Raw genomic sequence first — 24,097 nt, forward strand, 5'->3', positions numbered from 1 at the left:
TCTTCATGAGCCTCCTGCCCTTCAGCCAAACTCTTTGTTCTCCAAAATGGTATTGACCACTTTTACTTCTGGAACTTTCCATAGACTCTTCTGTCTATAATGTGTCCACTTTGTTGAAAAACTACTGATCCTGTGAGGCCAGTGGAAAACGCCATCTCCATGAAAGTATTTGTAATTTTCCCCCAAACAGATATGATTATGACTCATCTCTCCTGAACCCACTATGTCACTGTGCCTTCCTTCATCTCCTGGTTACCCCATGGTTGTACAGTACCTAAGTAGTAACTTAAAATAGTCACCTCATTCTTAAGCTTAACTTGGTAATTGTGTATGTTTCTTTGTGAACCACATTTTGAATCAGCCTCAGCCTGTGATCAGAAAGTAGTTTGTGACAGTAATGCAGTTTTATCTTACAGGTTATGTCCTGCCGTGTTACACATGAAAGAAAGAAAAGTGGCTCCCGACTAGCTTTGCTCTGGAAAATATGGGGGGCCATTTTAATATTATTTTTTCTTGATAAGATGCAGGAATACTCGTATGTAGTGAGTGCATTATTTCAGGTATTGGTGTTTATATTCATGTTGAAATATAGTTGAATAAAGTACCTTTTAATCAGAAACATTTTATAGAAAAAGTAAATTTAATTACTCGTAGAAAGACATCTTGCCTGTTCTTGTGTTTGATTAATCTTCAAAAGGACATTTCTTTTGTAGTTTGCATATCCCTATTTTAAGGTATTAGGCTCTGTATCAAATCCTTTTTGTATTATTACAAATCAGCCAATCTTTTATTACTTTAATGTTGTCAACCATTCACTCTTTATTGTTTTTTTAAATGCCAGAAAATAAAATGCAAAAACCCCACCCTGTATTAATGTAATTTTATGGTTAAGATTTTACATTCACAAAAGTCCAGAAATTCAAAGTTATAGTTCCCAAAAGAATCCTAATTCAGTCACACTGCATAAACTGATATTAAGGCTGAAATGTATCATCATTACAGTAATGCAAAATACTCATATATGCATGAGGACACAGTTATGGTTGCTGAGGGAACCATAATTTTGGATTTTCTGACTTTTTTTGCACATACAATCTCAACCATAATGTTAAGTTAATACATTTTTTTCATTGAATCTGAAGTAATATATTTGTTGCTATATTTATCTTAAAATAAGTTGTCATTGACTCCATTTTTTTCTTCTGTTTATCTGTAAATCTATATTTAGAGATATGATGTCCCTACAAAGAGAACTACCTAAGGAATATTTCTATATAAAAATAGTTTTTAGCCTTATGCACACTCGTATTCTCTCTGTTTTAATCCCTCACACACATACACACACAGCCTCACACACTTATGTTACATTCTGGCACATTATAGAAGCAGGTAGCATATCCACTACCTGCTGTTGAAAGTGTTGCCGATACTGAATTATTTATTCTATCTTCTACACTATCCAAAATCATTTTGGGTACTTTGACACATTTTGGTCTCTTCCATATGGATACTTCATGGTGGCAGAGTTGCCAGATGCTCAGGTTTTGTGACAGTCTTAGATTTTAAAGGCCTGTTGGAATATTCTTGGGAGAATCTCGCTGTGTTACTGTTTCCTATGGAGTGGTAAGCTACTAACATTTCTTTGAAAGGGTTTTTCAAGTGAGGAGTTACTACAAAAAGTTATTAGAATTTCCCATCTGATTGTATTTAGCTTTGGGAACTTAGTAAGGGAGCAATTTATCATGATATTTATTTGCAATGAGTTGGCATCACTCTAACTATGAGTAATAGTAGCAGTATGTATGATGTGGGGATTAAAACAAAGTTGGTTTTTTTTTAAAATATTAACTCTCATATAACTTCAGCCCTTTGTTTATATCTCAGTGGCCAAAATACAAAGATGAAGAACAGGATGTCAAGTCTAGATTTTCTTTTTACCCCTTATAAAATATAAAGATAAAGATATAAAATATGGATATTTATGGTTCCAGGTATTTGCTTTTCCTCTACAGCATTACTAGAAACTCATAGTCTTCCCCCTTTCCAAACCCTACCCTTAACACATACTGAACTGGAAATTTTCTTCATCTTTTAATGTCCATCTTAAGTGTTTCATTCTTTAAAGCCGTTTTTGGCTTCCCCGAGCCAAGCCTGAGGTTCCCTGCTTGCTTCTCTCGTGTTATTCTGTGTATTTCCTGACAGTCTCAGACCGCTGTTATGTACACGTAGAGGAAAGGGGAGCAAAGAAAAGACTGGCTCAGAGGGACGCTTTCATGCCTTGCCTCCTGCGTACATCTCTTACACGGCAGAGAGAAGCTCTGGATGGCTCTTATGTGACCTATGGCAGGTGACCCTCAGATGTCAGCAATGGAGAGTTCAAACAACACTGAGACTCAGACGGGTATCTGTAGTGAGTCTCTAGTGGCTATTTATACCCACATTCAAATTCTTTTGTCTGTATTTGTCTGTATATTGTGGAAAGGGTTAAACATGGTCAAAGAAAGGTTTTCTAACACTTAGTTTTTTTTTCTCAGTGAATGGGCTTTTTCCCTATTTGAATGGAGAATATTTTCATCCTGAGGTCTAACGTGAAGATGATCCCACTATTGGAATGAGGAGGCAGGCTTCCAAGCAATACTTGTGACTTCTTTTTTGTAACGGACTCTATAACGGTCCCAGTTTGGCCTTTAACTATTGAATATTTCACTCACCCAAACACGTTTTGAGTGCTTACTGTGTGCTGTATATTCTGCTAGTTTTGACTTTTGTGATTAATTATCTAGAGACATCCTTGTAATTAAAGTGATGTGTACAGTAGCAATACATTGGAGATACTAAATAAATTATTTGGAGGAGGGCATTTCTTCAAATGGCATATTAAGCATCAAATTCAGGGAAGATTTCAAAGAACTGTCTTGGACTTGCCAAAACAAACATAGGAGAAATAATCAAAACACAGGAATAATCTCTATGAAAAGCATAACAAAATGTCACAAATCAAATGATAGAACAACTCAATAGAATGCAGGATTCTGGGAAGCAAATTTAAAACAAATACTCATAAGTACCAAAAAAATTAGATCTTAAGACCTATTATAGAAAGACAGAATATTTAGGAGGCCTTTTATTTGTGCTTGTTAATTTTAGCAGTAGATATGACTCAGTAAAAATAGCAAGTTAACATATTTTTTCCTGTTAGCTTATTCATTTCTGGGGTACAAAATACCTTTCCCTTGTGGTTGTCAGGAGTAGTTTAGTTGACATACCAGGAGGCATGATATTATTATTAATTATTATTATTATTATTATTATTATTATTATTATTATAGTTATGATTATTTTAACTATTCCTGTGTCATAATATTCAAGCCTAAATGATGATAATATCTAAAAGCCACTCTGTGTTTGCCTATAGTTTGTTTCTCAGGCTTGTGCATGAACTGAGCTTTCTGTATCTCTTTGAGTAACAGTCTTCTGGCTTGAACTGGTCACTGTGTCCTTAAATGTGTATCATCTTAGACAGCATTGGTAAGGTTGGGTTTGAGTAATGATAAGACTTATAACCATTACCTTGGATCTCTGGTCTTCCAACTTTATAATATTTAGAAATGAACTCCAGGGACTCATGAGTGAGTGACATGAACTATAGGGCAAAGAACATTCCAATATAAAATGATATGCTGCTGTTAAGGAATAGCCTTCTATGATAGATTAATCATGAGGTGAATTATAAATATTTCACATACTAATTATATTATTTTATGGAGATAAAACACCATATGAAGTGTTCCCAGCACACTCAGCAACTTAGATGTGCTTTGCATGTTAATTGACTTACTTCTTCAAGGCTGACGATCATGAATCCCTGAAGATGACAGAAATTATTATCATGACATTGTACATTCCTGATCTTTGTACCAGGTTGACACCTACCTTTCCCCAGGAGTTGCTTTTCTTTGGATCGTTTCTTAAGTACTTGATATGTTAGGATTGTGAAGTAGAGAACAGTGTCTGACATATTATTAGGAACCATAAGGAAAAAGTAATGGGCTTGATCAAAACTGACATCAAATAGCAAGATGGCGGAGCAGATAAATGCTATGTTTGCCTCCTCCCGAGACCACATTAAAATTACAATTGAATTATAGAACAATCAACCTGGAGAACCATCTGAAGTCTAGCTGAACAGAAGCTGTAAAACTAAGGATATGGAGAAGAAGCCACATGGAGACTGGTAGAAGGGGCGGAGACACAGAACGGGCCAGCCCCACACTTGCCTATGGCAGTTCAGAATCAGGAGGGATATCTCGGTTGTGGAGGACCCTTCTGGAGGAGTGAGGGGCTCCCCAGCCTTGAGTACCAGTGCCCCCACATAATCCAGCTGTGAAAAACAGTGGGGATGCTAACCACCTGGGTGGGTAGGAAGGCTGTGGGAAACCCTGACATCCTCCTAAATGGCCTGTGTACTTGCTCCCAGGCAGTCAGCCTGGGCCCTAGCGGAGGGACAGTGACTCAGGAAGTGTCAGAGACATACAGGGAGAGATCGAGTTGTGTGGCTTCAAGGTGAGGACTAGAGGGACACTCATCATTTTTCCTGTGTAGAACCCTTCTCCTGTGCAGCTGACAGGTGGGCACCATCTTTCCTGTGTTGAACCCCTCCCCACCACAGCGAAATATGAATCTGCACTAGCCTGGTGAACTCTTCTCACTCTACCCACTTGCTCTACCCTGGTTGCTCCCTGAGACCTTCCCCAGCCAATTCACTCATCGCCTGAAGTACTTTCCTCAGAGAACAGCCAGCTGCACCCGCGTTGCACTCTTTCTAGGACAACTCTGGGATCCACAGGCACCAGGCGGGAGGCGACTGGCCTCTCTCTATGTGACCTCAGACTTTTGCTGAGTAGCTCCAGGCTCAGCACTGGCACCAAACCACAATCTACATTAACTTGGTGAGCACAGCTCGTTACACCCTTGTAATCGCTGAGACCCCCACCTGACACAACTCACGTACCACACAGGGCTCTATCAGCAGCTAAGCCTAATGGGAACTGGCAGGTGGCAGCAGGCCTGAGGGTGTCCTGGGCTATTTGCAGAGCTACCCCAGAGCTGGGACTGGTGGCAGCCATCATTGGTTCACACCATGGCCTCTTTCATTTACCTCCAGATCCAGACAAGCAGCAGTTAACTGTGGATCACTTTGTAGCTCCTACAAGGTACTCCTCAGCCAATTACAGGTAATGGCAGACCTGAGTCTGCCCTGGAGCCCCTCCCAAGAGGCCCCAGAACCAACATACCTGGAGGTCAACTTCAGAGTACCACCCAATTAGCCCCACAAGCGGCACACCCAAAGGGTGATCTCAGCAGGCACCAGAGCCCAGTGGGGTGAAACCTGCTCTGTGGAGTAAGTCCCCCACAGAGTAGGCCAAGGCCAAACCCCACAGCCTGTCAGCTTAAGGGTCAATCCCACCCACTAATGTGCCAACAGCAATCAAGGCTCAACTACAATAGGAGGGCACATGCAACCCACACAAAGGACATTCCTGGGGCACCCAGTGCAGGTGACCAAGAAGACCTTGCCACTGGGTCCCACAGGGCATCTACTACCTGAGGCCACCCAGCAAGACTGGGAGGCATAGCAGCCGTACCTAATACTACATAGAAACAAACACAGAGAGGCAGCCAAAATGGGGAAACAAATATATCCCAGATGAAAGAACAGGAAAAAAATCCAGAAAAAGAACTAAAGAAAATGGAGGCAAGCAACCTACCAGATACAGAGTCAAAACAGTGTTTTAAGGATGTATGTTCAAGTAACTTAGTGAGAACTTCAACAAAGATATAGCAAGCATAAATAAGGATATAGAAACCATACAAAAAAACCCAGTCAGAATGAAGAATACAATAACTGAAATGAAAAATGCTAGAGAGAATCACCAGCAGACTAGATGAAGCAGAGGATCAAATCAACAACATAGAAGGCAGTGTAGCAGAAAACACTCAGTTGAAACAGCAAAAAGAAGAAATATTTTTTTTAAATGAGGGTAGCTTAAGAGACCTCTGGGACAACATCAAATGTAATAATACTTGCATCATAGGAGAACCAGAATGAGAAGAGAGAAAGCAAGGGATTCAGAATAATTTCTTCATTATTTGAAGAAATAATGACTGGAAACTTTCCTAACCTGGTGAAGGAAATAGACATACAAGTCCAGGAAGTACAGAGAGTCCCAAACAAGATGAACCCAAAGAGGCCCACACCAAGCCATATGGCAAAGGTTGAAAACAAAGAGAGACTCCTAAAAGTAGCAAGAGAAAGGCCACTAGTTACAAGGGAGCTCCTGTAAGACTGTCAGCTAAATTATCAACAGAAACTCTTGAGGAAAGTAGGGATTGGCACAAAATATTCAAAGTGATAAAATGCAAAGACCTACAACAAAGACTATTCCACCCATCCAGACTATCATTTAAAATTGAAGGAGAGATATATTGAATGTCCCAGACAAGAAAAAGTAAAGGAGTTTTCCCCACCAAACCAGTGTTACAAGAAATGTTAAAGGGACTTCTTTAAGAAGGGGGATGAAAAGAACATAAAGTTGAATTTTAAAAAATGGCAATAATTACATATCTATCAGTAATCACTTTAAATTTAAATAGATTAAATGGTCCAATCAAAAGCACACAGGGTAGCTGAATGGATAAGAAAAACAAGACCCATCATACATATGCTGTCCAGAAGAGACCCACTTCAGATCGAAAGACACACACAGAAAGTAAAGGGATGGAAAAAGATACTTCATGCAAATGGAAATGAAAAAAAAAAAAAGTTGGGGTAGCAATACTTATATCAAACAAAGTAGACTTAAAAACAAAGACTATAACAAGAGATAAAGAGAGACTTTACATAATGATAAAGGGATCAATCCAACAAGAGGATATAACCCTTGAAAACGTTTATGCACCCAACTTTGGAGCACCTAAGTAAATAAAGCAAATATTGACAGACATAAAGGGAGAAATCGACTATAATACAATCACAGCAGGGGTTTTTAACACCCCATTGACACCAATGGACAGATCTTCCAGACAGAAAGTCAACAAGGAAACAGTGGCCTTAAATGACAGACTATAGCAGATGGAGTAAATTGATATTTTTAGAGCATTTTACCCCAAAGAAGCAGAACGTACATTCTTTTCAAGTGCACAAGGAACATTTTCCAAAATAGACCGCATGTTAGGCCACAAAACAAGTTTCAACAAATTTAAGAAGAATGAAGTCATATCAAGCGTCTTCACTGACCACAGTGGTATCAAACTAGAAATCATTCACAAGAAAAAAACTGAAAAACATATAAACACATGGAAGCTAAATAACATGCTACTAAATAATGAATGAGGTCAAGGAAGAAATCAAAAGATACCTTGAGAAAAATGAAAATGAAAACACAATGACCCAAAATCTATGGGACACATCAAAAGCAGTCCTAAGAGGGAAATTCATAGCAATACAGGCCTACCTCAAGAAACAAGAAAAATCTGAAATAAACAATCTAACCTTATACTTAGAAGAACTAGAAAAAGAACAGCAAACAAAGCCTAAAGTGAGTAGAAGAAAGAAAATAAATATCAGATCAGAAACAAATGTAAAGATCAATAAAACCAAGAGCTGGTTTTTTGAAAAGATAAACAAAGTTGATAAACCTTTAGCCAGACTCATCAAGAAAAAACAGCCAACCAGTCCTGCCTTCACCTGACCCCACTCCAGAGCCATCTTCCTAACACACCACTTTCATAGGCTCCTCCCCTGCTCAAACACCTTCCCGTATTGGAGATCCCTGCCTTTCCGTTGGATGGAACTCGGCAGCAGCATTTACCATATTTTGTGATCATAAGGGAAAGGTTCCATGTCACACATCACTTCTGGCATGGCAATTTCTGTCAAATAAAAACAATATGGTGTGTGTCCTCATCCACCTTATTCACTGTATCTGGCACTGTGCGACTTCTGGCTCTTCCCCAAAATCATAATTATTCAGGACATGAATTTTTGTTTTGTTTTGTTTTTTTAAGGTTTTTTTTATTATTATTTTTATTGGGGAATTGGGGGAAGGGGAACAGACAAGTTGCTGTCCTTTTGTTCTTCAGTGTAGTTGTGGAGGATGTTGCTTCACTGGCCCATGTTGGTATTATCATTGTGCTCCTCCCGGGTGAGGCAGATCAGTCGCCGGCCTCTGGACAGCCGCTCACGGCAGCTCTTGGCAGCTCACATCGGCTGCCGGCCACACATGGTAGCTTACGGCAGCCCACTGCAGCAGGGGCCACAGCCTACGCCGTCGCTGGCAGCCCAGCTCCAGGTCGAGCTGTTGTTCACCATCTTAGCTGTAGAAGGCAGTGCCATTGGCCCTCATGTGGGATCCGAACCGGGGCCCTGCTGCTCAGAGCTGGCATCCCAAGCCAGCTCTTAACCAACGTGCCACTCGGCTGGCCCAAGAGCTGTGGTTTTAAATGAGCTGGTTTTATCTGTATTTGGATACGTATAGAGCAATCGCCTTTATTTTGAGAGTGGTAGTGATAGTGGTATTTTTTTTTTAATTTTTATTTCTTATCCTCTCATTTTACTACCATTTTTCATAGACAATAAGCATTCACAATTTAGTTAATTAAGAATAATAAGAAATAAAGTATTGTTAGTATAATAAATGTACAATGGATCTCCATATTGGCAGCAGATAAAGTAGAAACTTCAACTTCTTACCCTGCGTTTGTGTACCCCTAGATCTGATTTTATTTGATTACTTATTTTTTTCAAACCCTAAACTTTAGCCAACTCTCCCTCCTGTCTAATTTATTTAAATAGCACTGATCTGTTGAGACGCCAGGCTTCTCCTTTTACCCTCAATAAACTTGAAGCTTCCTGGTTTCCCTCTGCTCTTAGTTTTCGCTTCTTCCTCTGAACTGAGAGTGGTTAGTGACTCTCCCTTCATTCTCAATCAGGCTTGCACTGCTTTGGGGCATTTCTGGTTTAGCACAGAGCTGATAGTTATCTTTTTTTAGTGTTATTTAATGTTTTCTGTGTTTTTTATCCTTTTACCAATTATGTTGCCAGCTCTTTTACAACAGGAATGCTGTCTTGTACTTCTAAGTTTGTCACGAGATGTGACAATATTTGATTTATTGACTTATTGATAGAATATCTAAAATGAACTTATCTATAAATGTTCTGAATAGTTCATATTACTTTGTCTTGTAAAAATAATCTTAATAATGAATTCTAGTCCACAAATACATAAAAAATATTTAAGTGTACACAGTAAAGATTTCATTTTATTTATAGATTTTTTTTCCCATTACTTAGGCCTACCCTTCCCTCCTGTTTCATCCTTTGTTGTTACAAACATAATTATTGAATATCTTTTATGGATTAGGCATTATGCCAAACACCAAGAATTCAAAGACTTGAGAGGTTGCTGGAGTAATTTGAGATGCCTACATTTAAGTGACACCTTTAATAAAAAAGCTCAACAGGTATCATGTAATCTGTGTCCTTATGCATCCATAAAGCAGGTCAGAGTGCTGATGACTGCAGAGTGGATAGATGTTAAGAAACCAGTTGGAGATATTGCTCAGTGGTAGGTCCTACCTACAGACCTTAATTCCATGCCTTCTGGACAAGTGTTCTTTACGCAGTGATGTCCAGGCCACCATGATAAGCACTGGAAAAGAACATTACATGGTGGGGAAAAGCAAACCTGCCTGATTAATTGATGCTACACCATGGGACAGCTTTTGGGAAACTGGATGCTGTATTTTGACAGCCTGTAAATAACCCATCACAAAACCTAGGAAGTTAAATGACTACATTTCCTTTTCTTTTAGATAAGACTTTAATCTTGTGTTTTTAATTGTTTTAGCAAATGGAAACATTTTGTTATTCAATGTTTTTGAAGGTTTTTGAAAATCCATAGCATTTCAATGTGCAGTAAAAATGTTCTAATTAAGATGAAGTAGCTGACAACTAAAGCATATTGCATTAAAATGAATTTTGTATATCAATGATTAATGAATATTAGAACTCGGTTATCTTTCTTCACAGATTTTACAAATTAAAAAAATATATTTAAGCCAAAGAATGTTGAAACGTTTGGGAGTAATTTTCATTTATGCCTGTATGTATTATTGAGCTCCTGTTATATTGAAACATTATCAACACACTTTGGAAGTGATAAAGTGAAGGAAAAGATAGCCCTCCTCTTTTTCACTTCTCATATCTAGTTCATCAGTGAAACCTGACAGTGCTATCTGCAAACACACTCAGGCCACTTCTCATCAATTCCAGTGCTATCATCCTAGTCCAAGCCACCATCATTTCTTTTCTTTTCTCCTTACTGTCCCCCTTTCTTCCAAAACGATTCCTTACAAAGTCTTTTTTCCATATGCTAGTGAAAGTTTCTGATTAAAAATAAATAAATAAAATAATCTCATGAAATACATACGCAAATGTAATAGAAATACAAGAGATTATACAGTGAAAAATTTGAAGTTTTTTAGATATATGAATATAAAATGCATGCCCCAGTTGGGGATATGATGACATATATTATTAAATCTATTAAAAATCATGTTTTAGCAATAATTTTAACATAGTAAAACAGCATGTTAAGTGTTAAAAGCAAAAAAATAAAACTATACAACAATATATATTACAAAGTAAAAAGAATAAAAGTAATTATACTCAAGATACATATATAATTTTGTATTTTCCCTACTAAAAATCCTCCTCTACCCATTGCTGTTATCATAAAACCCAAAATTATTTGCATGTCTTACAAAGGTCCATTGATTTCCTCAGCCTCTTTTCTGGCTATTTTCTCATTGAACAAATTGCTCCAGCCTCCTTGGTTTTTATTCAGTTCCTCTACCTGCCGATTTTCTTCTTGTCTCAGCTACTTTGTTTTCCATTTTATGTTCATCATTTAGCCTAGAGCTTTGCAAATAATTGTGCTTAACATATATGGGCTAAATAATCATTGGAACGCAAATAGTGGCTATCTCTTTTTGGGGTGGTTGTGGGTGATATTCTCTTAATTTATATTTTTTTGTACTTAAAACATTTCTGTAGTGAACAAGTGTTACCTAATTATCAGAAGGAAAAAGAAATAGTGCCATTCCAGAATTGGAGAGCCTGGTAGGTAAAACACAGGTAGTCCAGAGTAACTAGAAATTAGGTTTTCAGATCAAGGACCTGTACAAGAAAATCAATTAAGTGAGGAAATGCACTCAGGTACCATGAGTGGAATGTTGGGTTAAAGAAAGCTGGTCCACCCCGAGCTGTGCTTTTCACACAGTAGCCATTACTCTATGGCTATTTAATTTATGCTTAAGTTAATCAAATGGAATTAAATTTAAATTTTTAGTTCCTCAGTTACACTAACTATATTGCAAGTGCTCGATAGCCATATGTGGCCAGTCACTACCCTGTTAGACAGTACAGGTATAGGACATTTCCACCATCGTAAAAATAACCATATCCCAGAAAGTACAGGATCTAGAAACCTGCAGAGTAGCTATCAAGGAACAGGAACTCAAGATAGGCAACCAAAGAAAAAAAGACTTTGGTGATGAGGCTGAGGCATATGAATCTAGACAGGAGTTTAGGTGTTGAGCAAAGTGACGTAGCTGGAAGAATGGAATTGACTCAATTGTCCAAGGACTCCTGAAACCCTGCAAGGCATGGCTTAAGCCTGAATAAAACCCCAACTGGTATCTGTGTTAAATTGTGCACTGTATCCCTGATTTGCGATTAATGGTTGTGGGTGGGTGGGTAGGAGGGCTACTGAAAAGATTTAATGAGGCAAGAGTGAGATAACCTCGTCCAGGAAGGAAAATTTCTTTTTGTATGTATGTAGTGGTGGTTACTCTGTTTCTCATCTCACTGCCTTTCCACACCATTTACAATATAAAAGTGTGCTTCTATTCTAGAAAATAGTGACCACACTCCTACAGTGCCTGAGTGCACGTCAGCATCTTTTCTTACATATTAAGAGAACAGGGTGAAAGGCAAGCAACTAATTTATTCAAACTGAGCAAAAAAAGAATAAAATCTCTAATCTTGAATTTCACTGTGTTGAATTATTTTCTATTTTGTAAGCACCTATGACTCAAATTGTAGATATACTGTGCATTACAAACAATTGAAAAATGGATATGAATACAATCCCCAATATATAGGAAGGTGTTAATATGCTTGCAGCACAGAGCTGTTTTGGTTAGGCTATCATAATAACAGCTTACTTATGCTTTTGGTGAAATGGTAAATTAACGATGTAGTCGTTAATTTGAATTTAGCAGACATTTTAAATACAGGTTTCTCTTACAGAGACAAAAGTTGCAATTTAAAGCTCTTTGGCGGTCTAAAAACAGCTTAATTCTGTAGGAGCATGGTAATAAGTACTAATCCAGCTTATACTGTGATTGTAGTATGTCATGTTTGTGAAAGATTGCCCAACTGCTTTCTCTGGGTTTTATGTTAATTTAAAAATATTAAACATAAAACCTTATAACATCTTCCTGCTGAGATAAACTGTTCAATTTAACTTGTACTCCAGCAGCAGCTGTCAGGAATTATCTTGTTCCTAGTGGTGTTTGCTATCACCTTGCGCCCTTTCCTGCCAGACACACTGTGTGGGATGATAAAGCTTACCTTGTTAGGATTTATTGCTTAAATAACACCTGAGGCAAGATGAACATCGGGAGCCCAGGGATTAGCTGCTGATCGAGTGATGTCATTCATTGTATTCTTATAAACTTTTTTTTTTTGATGGAAGGTTGGAAAAGTAGAAATTGCCTATAAATCTTACCTGCATTCCTTTTGTAGGCATATTCATTACTTATTTGTGGGTGTCATTGCGCTAAATATTTGAGGAGTTGCTTCTTGTCCAATTTAACTACCATTTTATAAGTGGAAACAGAGAAAGGTTTTCCTAATGATAGAAATACTTTCCACAGTTTAGAAGTATAAGGACTATTTCAAGATTAGTAATAAAAATACAATGACTTTCCTATTAACGATTGAACAAACCGAAGGAAGTGTTGGTGTGGGCATTCCCAAATGGTTAATATTGTGGAAATTAGTGCCATTTCACTTCTGAATATGTTGCATTCTTGCGTTTGGGAGGTTTTATTTGGAGAGCTAAACTTGTGATTTGGATGCCTTGATGGCAGATTAGCTGGTAGGTAGGCTATGGAGAGGTGTGTGGTAGGAGTGGAATGAAGGGCTCGCCTTGGTTAAACATTCCCTACAGATGGTCCACCCGGAGGATAATTCTCACGTAGGAAATTAATTGGATTATGACCAGAAGTGCATATTTGATGGATTGATTGTTTATGGAATGCAACATAGTTTTCCCTTCTATTTAATGCCATTTTGTGCATATTGCCCCCAAATTATGGTTTTATAATGTATAACTTAACAAAGACTTGCAAGACTAGATCAGTGAATTACAATTACCATTTACTTCATCAATTCTTAATATTTTGCAAATTTTTTATTTTTGTAAATATAAACATATTAAATATTTATTGTTATCAGTAGTCTTTTGACTGAATCATTTAAGAATTAGTTGCCGACATCATGACTCATCATGTGTAAATAATTCAACATGTATCTCCTAAGAATAAAGATATTATATAAACCCAGTAAAATTATTACACTGAAGAAATTTAAGATTGATAAAAATTTACAATCTATATTCAGCCCATATTCAGCATTTCCCTATTGTTCTTACAATGTCCTTTAGAGCTGTTTTTTCCCAACCTCGTATCCAGTGTGGCATTTTGTTTTGGGGTCTCTTTATTTTCCTTTAATCTATTTTTTTTCCCCTTTATGACATTGACCTTGGAGCCAGCCCAGTTGTTTGCAGGACATTTGTTTCTTCATGACCAAATTCAGATCAGGCATTTGGGGTGGGAATACTACATAGGTGATTTGTATCTTTCTCAGTGTACCACATTGAGAAATATATGATATTACTTTGTCCCATTATTGATCACATGAAGCTTGGTCATTTGGATAAGTTAAGGTCTACCAAAGTTCTCCATTATAAAGATACCATTTTTGTAACTAATAAGTAACATGGGGGCTCCATTTTATGACTTTTTCTGCCTTTTGTGTGAAAAACATTGAGCTTGCTCAGGCCTTAACGATGAAGAATAAGTCATTGCTTGCAATAGTGTGTATGTTAGGGGTGGAAATAGAAGGAAAGGGAGGAGAATTACCCAGTAAGTAGACCCAGAAGTTGCCATCCATTTTCTTTTGGGGAAAATAGCTATTGACAGATTAATATAGTCTTGTTCTTTCTACTAAGGATAAGATTTGTAGATAAGCAAGTATCTTCATATTTCAGAACTTTCAATCTCAGTTCTAGAAAGGCTTATATCTGGTAGTGGTGGTGGGAATATTTTTGGTTAAAATAGGACATTTTCTGACCATAATTTTTCTATTTGCTTTAATTGAATACAAATAGAGAATTAAATAAATGCATCTCCTTGGTAATAATGTTTTACTTTAAAGCAGTGAACTATAACATTAGTGCAGCAGTGTGAATCTAAAAGAGAGATCACTGCTTTTGGTCTTACGTGCCTTTTGTAGCCCATGAAGAAGACACTTGAATTCCTATTTGTGATATATGCACTTATTATGTAATCGTTCTTCTTATGTGAAAGGCTAGTGCTGCAGATCATATAAACACCTGAAGTTAGCCATTTGGCTTGTCAGCAAGTGAGAATTTATAGTAATTGTAATCATGGTAATAACAAGGATGATATTTTGTATTTATTAAGTACAGAAAAATGCATTTGCAATGTAAGTCGTCCAAAACCAATTCACGTCCCTGGTGTAATGGAAAGCACTTCGGGCTTAGATGACCAAGAGCAGGAGTCCTTGCTTGTGTGATTCTAGAAAAAATGCTTAACCTTCTTGAACCTCATTTTTTAGAATGGGAATTAAAGCTGTAAGGGTCAAGTGATACTGCATTATGTTATAAAGGTGGCATTCCATCAAAATTGTGCCATCTAAATGTACTCAGCTGCTCAGGGACTGTAATTTGTCCCTCTTTTGTGTCCACATGTGGTAGGCACCTCATTAGTGAAACATTTCCAGGTTGTTCCAGACAGTTATTGCTCCTCTCTGCTTGTTCCTTCAGTACTTTGTACATGTCATTATTACAGGCAGCGTGCATCCTGGTGGGCTGTCTTGTTCTTCTTGTCTGTTTGTCCTGTTAGACCCTGGCACATAGTAGGCATGTAGTAAATGTTTACGGAATAAGCGAATTAACAGTTTCACTTGTAAACATGGATAGGTAAAGCTGTCAGTTTCCTCCCCCCATCCCAAAGAAAGGGAATCAGGCTTTCTTCATTTTCTTTTTATATTTATGTTTTATATAGGGTTTTGCAGATTGTACACCTGGTGCCATTAGCAGTCCAGTAGTGTAGAAGAAAACATTAAAAAAACAAAAACCGAAATATTGCAGAATAGTTAAAAAAAAGGGGGGGAGGGACAGTGAGAAAACATGCCAAGAGAAAAAGACCACACTAGGTAAGTCTATTGCATAAATCAAAAGGGTTTATGTCATAACATGAACATGTGCCATTCCTGCTTGTATATTGAATTTCAGTAGTTGGTTGCATAAAGAAGTAAAGTGTAATGAAACGGGCAAGCAAAGTATTCCCCAGTCAGCCTTATCTTTGTTCCATTTGTCCTTCAGATAGAGCTTTTCTTGCCTTTTTCAATAAAATCCATCCAGGTTTTTTTTTTTGCTTTTTTTTTTTGCATCTCAGTAAGTGAGCTGAGCAGACCAATGAGATTCGGGGCTTTTACAGTTCATAGCAGCTGCTTTTTAAGAGATCAAAACTTAGAATGCTGCTACATGGTATTAAGTCTTAACTATTGATGTGTCCCTATAGGGGATATGTTTTTCTGGGGGTAAGAGAAGAGAAGGGCAAAGGATGACCCCTTCAAGCTTCCTCAGGACAGCAAACCCTAATTTCCTTATTTTCCTAGGATCCTCTTTGCGAGCGCTGTGCTTAACCTGACTGAACTGGTTGCCCTTCGGCCTGACCTTGGGAAATTGAAAAAGATTCTGTACTTCCACGAGAACCAATTGGTATATCCTGTCAAGAAATGTCAGGAGAGGGATTTCCAATATGGATACAACCAAATTCTCTCATGGTAGGTATAAATTGTATCATTATATTTAGTCCTTTGCCACCTTTTTCTTTATAGATGGTTAGTTTTTGAATGTGGACACCTCCTGTACACTTATTTAAATGCACCTTAAATTGGTACAAAAATTACTACCTTCGTGTTAGTAATTACTTGTGCCTTTGCAGTATATATAGGTATATATCGCAGCTAATCCATGTATAAAATACATGTATGTAACAATTTAATTATATGTTGAACTAATCATCAAACTTTTCTACAACATTCAAAATAGAATCAAAGGGTTGACAGGGCCCTTTGTCACCCTTTGATTGCATCATCTATTGTTTAGAAAGGGCAGATAGTCAGCCCTTATTTGGTAACCCCTTTCAAAATATCCAGCTAAAATCAATATAGAAATTTTCAGAGGAATAAACAAAAAAAAGGCATAATGGAGCAAAGGGGTTTTGTCCTTTTTTATTGTTTGTAAGAAAAAACTATGGAAAAATGAATCTTTAGGTAGGTTTTTCTTTTTTCCTTTTTTTCCCCTCATCGAGTCTTCTGAAATTGCACAGCTTTAAAATACCATGACATTTCAAAGGTGATGGTCCTTCTCTATTGTTACTTCAACAAAGTATATCTTCTGAAGCTTAGTTAATGAAAGAAGTTAATAACAACTCTGAAACGGCTTCGCTATTGGATCCTATTCACATAACTGCAACCATCAAATGGAATCAGTTTGGTGGTGATTGGGTACTTTTTACTCACCTTTTAAAATAGTTATCAGCAATTGGAATCGATGATGTGTTTAAACAGACTCTCAGCTCTTGCAAGTATATCCCATAGTTTAGTTGACATGGAAAAGCAACTATATGGTAATACTTCTGTGTTTTGAGCATTTTGTAAATGTTTTCCTGCAATAATTTTTACAAGCTGCTTCAATTGTGAAGTAGCAGTGCTATCAAAATAGTGTGGAACTGCTTCACGTCAAATGTCTCATAAAAAAACAACCGTTTTAAAATTTCATAATAAAATTAAAATACTTTATTTTATATTGGAACAGAGAAGGGAAATATGTTTTAAAAACAAAAATAAAATCATTTCGTGCTTTATCAATATGGAAAACATTTGTAATATTCTTTTGATTTCTTGAATTAGCATCATTCTTTTCCTCAGATAGTGTGTGTTTATTACCCTTGAGAAATAACTGGGGGAAAAAAAATTAAGCCTATTTTTCCCTTTATGGGTGGCTTTAAAGTTAATGGAAGTTACACTCACTCATATCAGGGAGGAAATGCATGAAAAAGAATGTTTCTGTAAACTGTCTTGGATCTTTAATTTAGCATAGACTGAGTTTGTAAGAATGTAAGTGGTTGGGTTGCATGCCCTATGAGGGCAGATATGTAAAAAAAACATTTAGCTTACTGCCCTTCATCTCTCCCTTTCATAAAAGATTGTTTTTGCTCGTAGGGAATGAGACTATAAAAACTAGGACATGATGTTTTAGCATTGCTCTTCTCAAGAGAGTAAACTGATAGACAAGCTTGGAAAGAAAGAAGTGGAATTGATCATTGGTTGGCTTGTTAATGAGAAAAAACAAAAAACAAAAAAAACGCTTCACAGTTGTCCAGAGGAAAAATAAGAGTGTCAGAAAGTGGTCCTGTTCAGATTTTCTTTGAAAAGTATGACTCCTGCCTCCTCAAATGTTTCTTTAGTTTTCTTGCTGACTTCTGCTTTTGTTGGCACTGTCAGATTTCTTTCCTGACTGTGTGGCAGTTAAGGACTTTAGAGATGACTGACATAAGCACTCACCTTAAATAGAGGTTTCACTAACCCTCTGACTTATGAGCACATGGCGTAACTATATATTATGACCTGTGGGTCGCTATTACAATATGTGACATATGGTGAAAACAGAGTAGCTGTAAAACATCCCTCAACTTTTGGTATATTATTATACTGGCTTCCTTATTGCTGGGTGTTGTGTCAGCACTTCTGTGACATTCTTTTGTATTATCCATGTTGTAATCACCCTTACCCCCAAATTTACACTAGGTCACAACTAAAAAAAATACTTGTATGGAAAAGCAATTTTGTGGGGGAGGTGTAGGAGTGGCAGGCAGGTCAACATTTCTTTTGTTGATTTTTCATTCCACTATATATTGATAATAAGAACTTCGGCAGTTCCAGTAAATATAAATTAAACTAAACTGAGGATTTGCTATGGTATGTGTTCCTATTCAATAAGCTCTGCTTATTCATTTGCATTTTGCAGTATTATGGACTTACATGTCTTTTCAGTTTTCTTGATCTATCCTTTTAAAGGTGAAATAAAACTTTTTTTTATCAGATCTTGTATACCTGCTTAGTAAAGCATTTGTTTGCATTTTATTGAGATCCAATGACACTGAGACACTGAATCATTTCTTAAAGCAAAGAGGGCCATTTAAAAAAATTAAAACAATGATTTATTAAATCAGTTTTTGACTTGTAAAGGGCACATACTACATATTGAGATTTTATCCTCATCACCCATGGTTATCATTGTGTTCATTGGTTTCCAAAAAAATGTTATAGAGAACTCTCAAACTGTTGATGTACTTATAATACATAAGCTTTGTACTTTTTATTATTTTTATTTAAAATGATATTATGGAGAGGAACAAAGTATTTTCATCGAAAGCAATAGCCAATATTATGTTTATTTTAACTCTGAAGGTCCATGGTGGTATTGTTCTGTATAATACATCCCTTTATGTAATCAGTAGGACCTAAGAATATGGATTTCTGGATCCATTTCCACCAATTTTTTCTACTTCTCTGACTACTCCAAATATATGGTAATAGCAAAATAAGTTATTTTTAGAGATGCCATATAATCCCTCCTGTATTGCCCCAGAATTAAAAAAACAAAAACAAACTTAACAGTTGTTTTAAGCAAGGGTTAAAAGAAGAAATAAACTTTAACCACATATTTTGAAGGTATGCTCTAGTATGAAATAGCTTTACCTGCATTAGTCTCCTTGAAGGTAGCAAGAAGTATGGCGTACGTTCTGTTCTCAGTAATATGGTATCAAACAATATACGTCACTGACAGGGAAATACAACGTGGGTGGTTAGGCCACAAAGAAAAAGGTGCCACGTACTTATAACTCTTGATAAGGTAGAAAGTTCCTGGCACTGTGGAGAATTAGACTTTGGCTGGAAGCCTCATAGAATCTTGTGAAATCATGCAATTCCTCTCCTGCCTTTCCTCCTGGATGCCAACAATCTAACTTCCCATGGCATAATGCTAATGAAACTAACTTAGCCACTAAAGGCATTCCGATAAATACTTATGGAAGTGGAGAGCTCTTTGTAAAGCCCAGGTACAGTACAAACGCTGATTCATATGAAGATCTTAGGCTTATCAAAAATAACTGAATGATGTGGGCTCATCATTTGCATTCATCCTTTCCCCTGACAGCCTGGTATCTGATGTGGTGGTATTCAACTCCGTTTTCAATATGGAGTCATTTCTCACTAATATTGGAAAATTTATGAAGCTGATTCCTGATCACAGACCCAGGGATCTGGAAAGCATCATCAGACCCAAGTGCCAAGTTATTTACTTTCCCATCAGGTTTCCTGATGTGAGCAGGTCAGTGTGTTTGACTCTGTTTTCAATATTGTGTCAAATTATCCCTCAAATGTATAGAAATTGGCGTTCTTCTTGCCAATTTTAACTTCTTAGCATAAACATCGTTAATTAGAGAACCAAGTTCTGTTTCACCATGCTGGGATTTGCAAAGATTTTAAATAATCATTTGTCCAACCTATCACTGAATGGGTAGTTCTGATATTGAGTTCTTCCTTTCTTTCCTCTTATTTATTTGTTTGCCAAAGCAAGCAATTGTGGCTTTTAACACTTACTGTGTTGTTTCTTTATTTGTTGTTTTGTTAAAGAAGTCATTGTCAAACATATTCTGAATCTTTGTATGCAGCTTATACCTATTGGTTTATATGTATTATATAGTAAGTGTTCTAAGTAGATCACTATTAAATTTCACTGCTTGGGTTACTTTCATTTGCCATGCTATTTTCTATCTTTTTCCTTCTTCCATTTTTTTTATATTTGTATTATCTTAATAAAGAGTTAGGTCCTCTATATTGGGTCACAAATGCACTTAATTGCTATTTCTCTTTCTCAGTTACTAAGGACATTTTTTATTACCCTTGTTGCTGGGCCCACCCTGAATTAGCAATGGATGATGTGGCTCAAAGGGAACATTCTAGAATTCCTTTTCACTTTTGATTAAACCTAGCAAAATTGTTTTTACTACTACCAGGAATATTTCTCCCTTGTGAATAGTAAGTTTACTTCAGTGAGACTCATACTAGCTGGGGATGCTGCTGTTTTGTAACTGACTATGTCCTTAAAAAGAGTTCAGGGACAGCTGTTTCTTCCCCATCCTTGAAATGAAGACAGGAAACAATTTAATGTCCGTACGTGCTATGCTGGAGGTCAGCATTAGTCTCTGTGATCTGGACTCGCTGAGTTCTCCCACATTTTGCTGTGGGAACAGTTGTTCTCATCCACACCCCTAGTGCTGAGTAATTTGAGCATCTTACTAGTTAATACTTCCTTGAAGAAAAATTTGCCTGCTACCAAATCAAGTTAGTGTCATAAAATTTAAGTGAGACCACCTTGCCCAATTGTTAATTTACAGCGTTCAGAAAACAGGCCCGGAGAAGCAGAGACTGGCTTGCACTCCCACTGCTGACTATTGTCACAGACTGGATTAAACTTTAGACCCTATGCGTTTTGATTCAGCTTTCTTTTTACCATCTCAGCTTCCTGTCACTGTAGATCATTTGTCAAACATTTAATGCTATTTGCAGTTTGAAAACTATCAAGCTAAGTGAAACTGAGATAACAATCAATTTTCAGTTATATATGTAGATATAAGATGTGTTTGTATAAAGACTTTTTTTAATGTATAATGAGAGAATTTCAACTTTTGAAAATATAGTTGTTATACTTTAGATCCATGATTAGCTCCAACAAGTTTATACTTTAGATCATATTTTTAAAATATGAACCTTATTTTTTGACATGTTTTTAAGTTTTTCACATAATATGTAGTGAAAATAAATATACATCTTTAAGGTGAATCGATGGTTATAGCACATCTTAATTATTACTGTTATATAATTCCAAATAAATAATGTTTCAAATTCATTTGCATATGATATAGTACTCCAGCATCATATGTTTAATACACCTGTGGCAATTGAAATAGTTTATTAATTTGGACTGTATTACCATAAATACAACTAGCTAAATGGAAGAAGGTTAAGAAATATTGTGGCCAAGATAACATTCATAAGCAAGGTCTTAGCCCAGAGTGTTATTTGAATTATTTTCAAATGGTAATTTGCTTTATCCAGCCCAAACTCATATAGTGTAAGTAAGTGATTATTTGCATGAATGACAATCATTCTAATGCCTGCAGTCTTAAAAGAGTATTATTTTGTTGAGATGTTGAAAAATACAAAATAACCAAGGTGATTTAAAAAAAAAGCAATTTTTGAGTGCTTCTGTCTTTCTCCCTTATACAAATATGATTTGGTCATGGCAAAAGTGAATTTAAGTAAAAACAAAGCAGAAGATACAATTAAATTATTAATACCATGTGCTACCATAATATATAATATAATGGGTATTCATCAGGGAAGGGAAAAGCCATATTTCAGCAAAAATATATTTCGCTTTATAAAGTTGATAGCCTAAAGCATGGCTGCCAATGGGACTCAGTAATACTGGGCTTGTGACACCTACTGTTACCTGATGTCTCCTTACCCCTCCACTGCCTCGTTCTCAAAGACCAGAACAACAGTGGGAAGAAAGAACATTCACTTGGAAATATTTCATTTTAGGTATTAAACCTTTGGGGGTGGGAAAGCTCTTAAACACGGTATCGCACATACATGTATTTGATTGAGTCTTGATCACCACTTCCGAGCTCTGTGACCTGTATAAGTGTAATGACCCTGAGCTTAGGTCTCTAACGATTATGATTATATTTACCGTATCACCTCATTGGCATGATGTAGTGACTCAATGAATTAACGCTTGCATGCCAAATGCCTAATATAACACCTGGCACATAATAGACCCCCAATAAGGTTGAATTCATCTTATTAAAAACCCCTGCCCCCATTGTTTTATAACCTACCACATTTATTGCTACCTGAATATAAAAAACTGTCTTCCTCGCTCCTCTTTCTTAACCAACACATGGAAATAGAGCAGCGCTCTGCCGAAGGAGCAGCTCGTATAAATACAGAGGTTCATTTATTTATTCTCCTTAACACCCTGACTCAGTCTTTTGGCCTCACCAGAACCTGCCATCCACTGATTGCGCCAATTCCTTACTTTCATTCTTCTCTTGCCCTAATTTTCCTCCTCCTTTCTCCAGCTTAATTTCTGTATTCTATCATCATACCTAACTCTCTTGCGTATACTCTCAAATCTTTTGCTCTTTTTCCTTCATACTGGATTAGGAGAGAATGCCCAGCCATACATATTCGTCTACTCTAAATTCATGACTAAATTCACATGGAACCTTTGATCTGCCTGGGAAGCATATCACATTTCCCTCTTCTAGATACTAATCATGCGTTATTCTTTCTTTATAAACTTCCAATACCAAGTCTTCTATCTTCATTCTCGGGTCATGACTGAGAAAATAGAAGCATTCAGATGGGAATTGCTAAGTGCTGCCGTCACCACACCAACCCAGTCGTGTGCTTTGGGTGCACAGTCTTCACACCGGGTACTGTGGGTGGACTGACCTTGCTTCTGTCTAAGGCCCTTCCTTATCTCTACTTCTTGCCAGAGCGCATCCTCCTCGCACACCTAGAGACTATTGTTTTAGTCGTTTTTCCTTCTCTGTTCCGCATGGTCAGTTTTCCTCTTCTGGATGATTCCTAGTAGCATACAAATAAAAAAGATGCTATTTGTTTTACATCTTTTAAAAAAAATTTCTCTTTTTTTCACAGTAAACACACATTCTTTTTATTTTATGTGTGAGTTAATTTTGTTTGTTTATAAAATTTTGTTTGTTAAAAAAAATTTCCTCTTGATTCCACTTTTCCCTTGGACTACTGCCTCATTTCTTTCTTTTTTCTTAGGAGCAAAATTCCTTGAAAGAGTTGTTTATGCTTATTTCCAACTTCATTTCTACTGTTTGTTCTGTCTTAAAAGCCGTTTCACTGAAACTGTTTTTGTCAAGGTCACCTATGACTTCTATGCCTGTCCATCCTGTGATCCTGTGGTCAATTCTCAGTCCTCATCTTAACATATGAACAGCATTTGACACATTATGACACATTCTTCAGTTGGTTTCTAGGACATGTAGCTGCTTCTCAGGCTTGTTGCTGGTTTCTTATCATTAACTGGACCTTTAAATTTGGGCTGGCCTTTGGCATTCTTAGGACTGAAGGCATTAGTAGAGGAAGAGCCCAGGGTTGAAATGAGAAGAAAAGATAAAAGAATCAGGAGGTCAACAAGGAGAGAATTATCCAGTGGAACAAACGAAAGAGCATTGTAAGGAGACAGGAGTGAATTCAGAAGAGTGAGGTTAAATACAGTGATGATTAAAGCATATGCATGAATTTTATAATTAAAGGGTAACCCCACGCTGCATTCTGTTAACTCATAGAAAATTTTCATATGTTCTTTTTGATGGTGATAAAAAGTTAAGATTCAAGTCTGAATAAGATCTCTCTCTCCCTCCCTCCCTCTCTCTCCCCCTCTCTCTCTCCTTCTCTCTCTCTATTTCTCTCTCTCTCCCCCCTCCTCTCTCTCCCTCTCTCTCTCTCTCTCTCTCTCTCTCTCTCTCTCTCTCTCTCTCTCTC

The 24,097-nt window shown here is 36.9% G+C and overlaps 1 protein-coding gene across 3 annotated transcripts in view; it reads left to right on the plus strand.

The window, feature by feature from the left end:
- The window catches only part of QTMAN (queuosine-tRNA mannosyltransferase), a 333,545-nt gene that overhangs the window by 180,107 nt on the left and 129,341 nt on the right, over positions 1-24,097 (plus strand). For all 3 annotated transcript variants that reach the window (XM_019663537.1, XM_019663540.1, XM_019663538.1), the window contains exons 4-5: positions 16,055-16,222; positions 19,662-19,835. In XM_019663537.1, the coding sequence (XP_019519082.1) occupies positions 16,055-16,222; positions 19,662-19,835 (342 nt within the window). The remainder of the gene's footprint in view (positions 1-16,054; positions 16,223-19,661; positions 19,836-24,097) is intronic.

This window comes from Hipposideros armiger, unplaced genomic scaffold, assembly GCF_001890085.2.
Source record: "Hipposideros armiger isolate ML-2016 unplaced genomic scaffold, ASM189008v1 scaffold_394, whole genome shotgun sequence".
Lineage (NCBI taxonomy): Eukaryota > Metazoa > Chordata > Mammalia > Chiroptera > Hipposideridae > Hipposideros > Hipposideros armiger.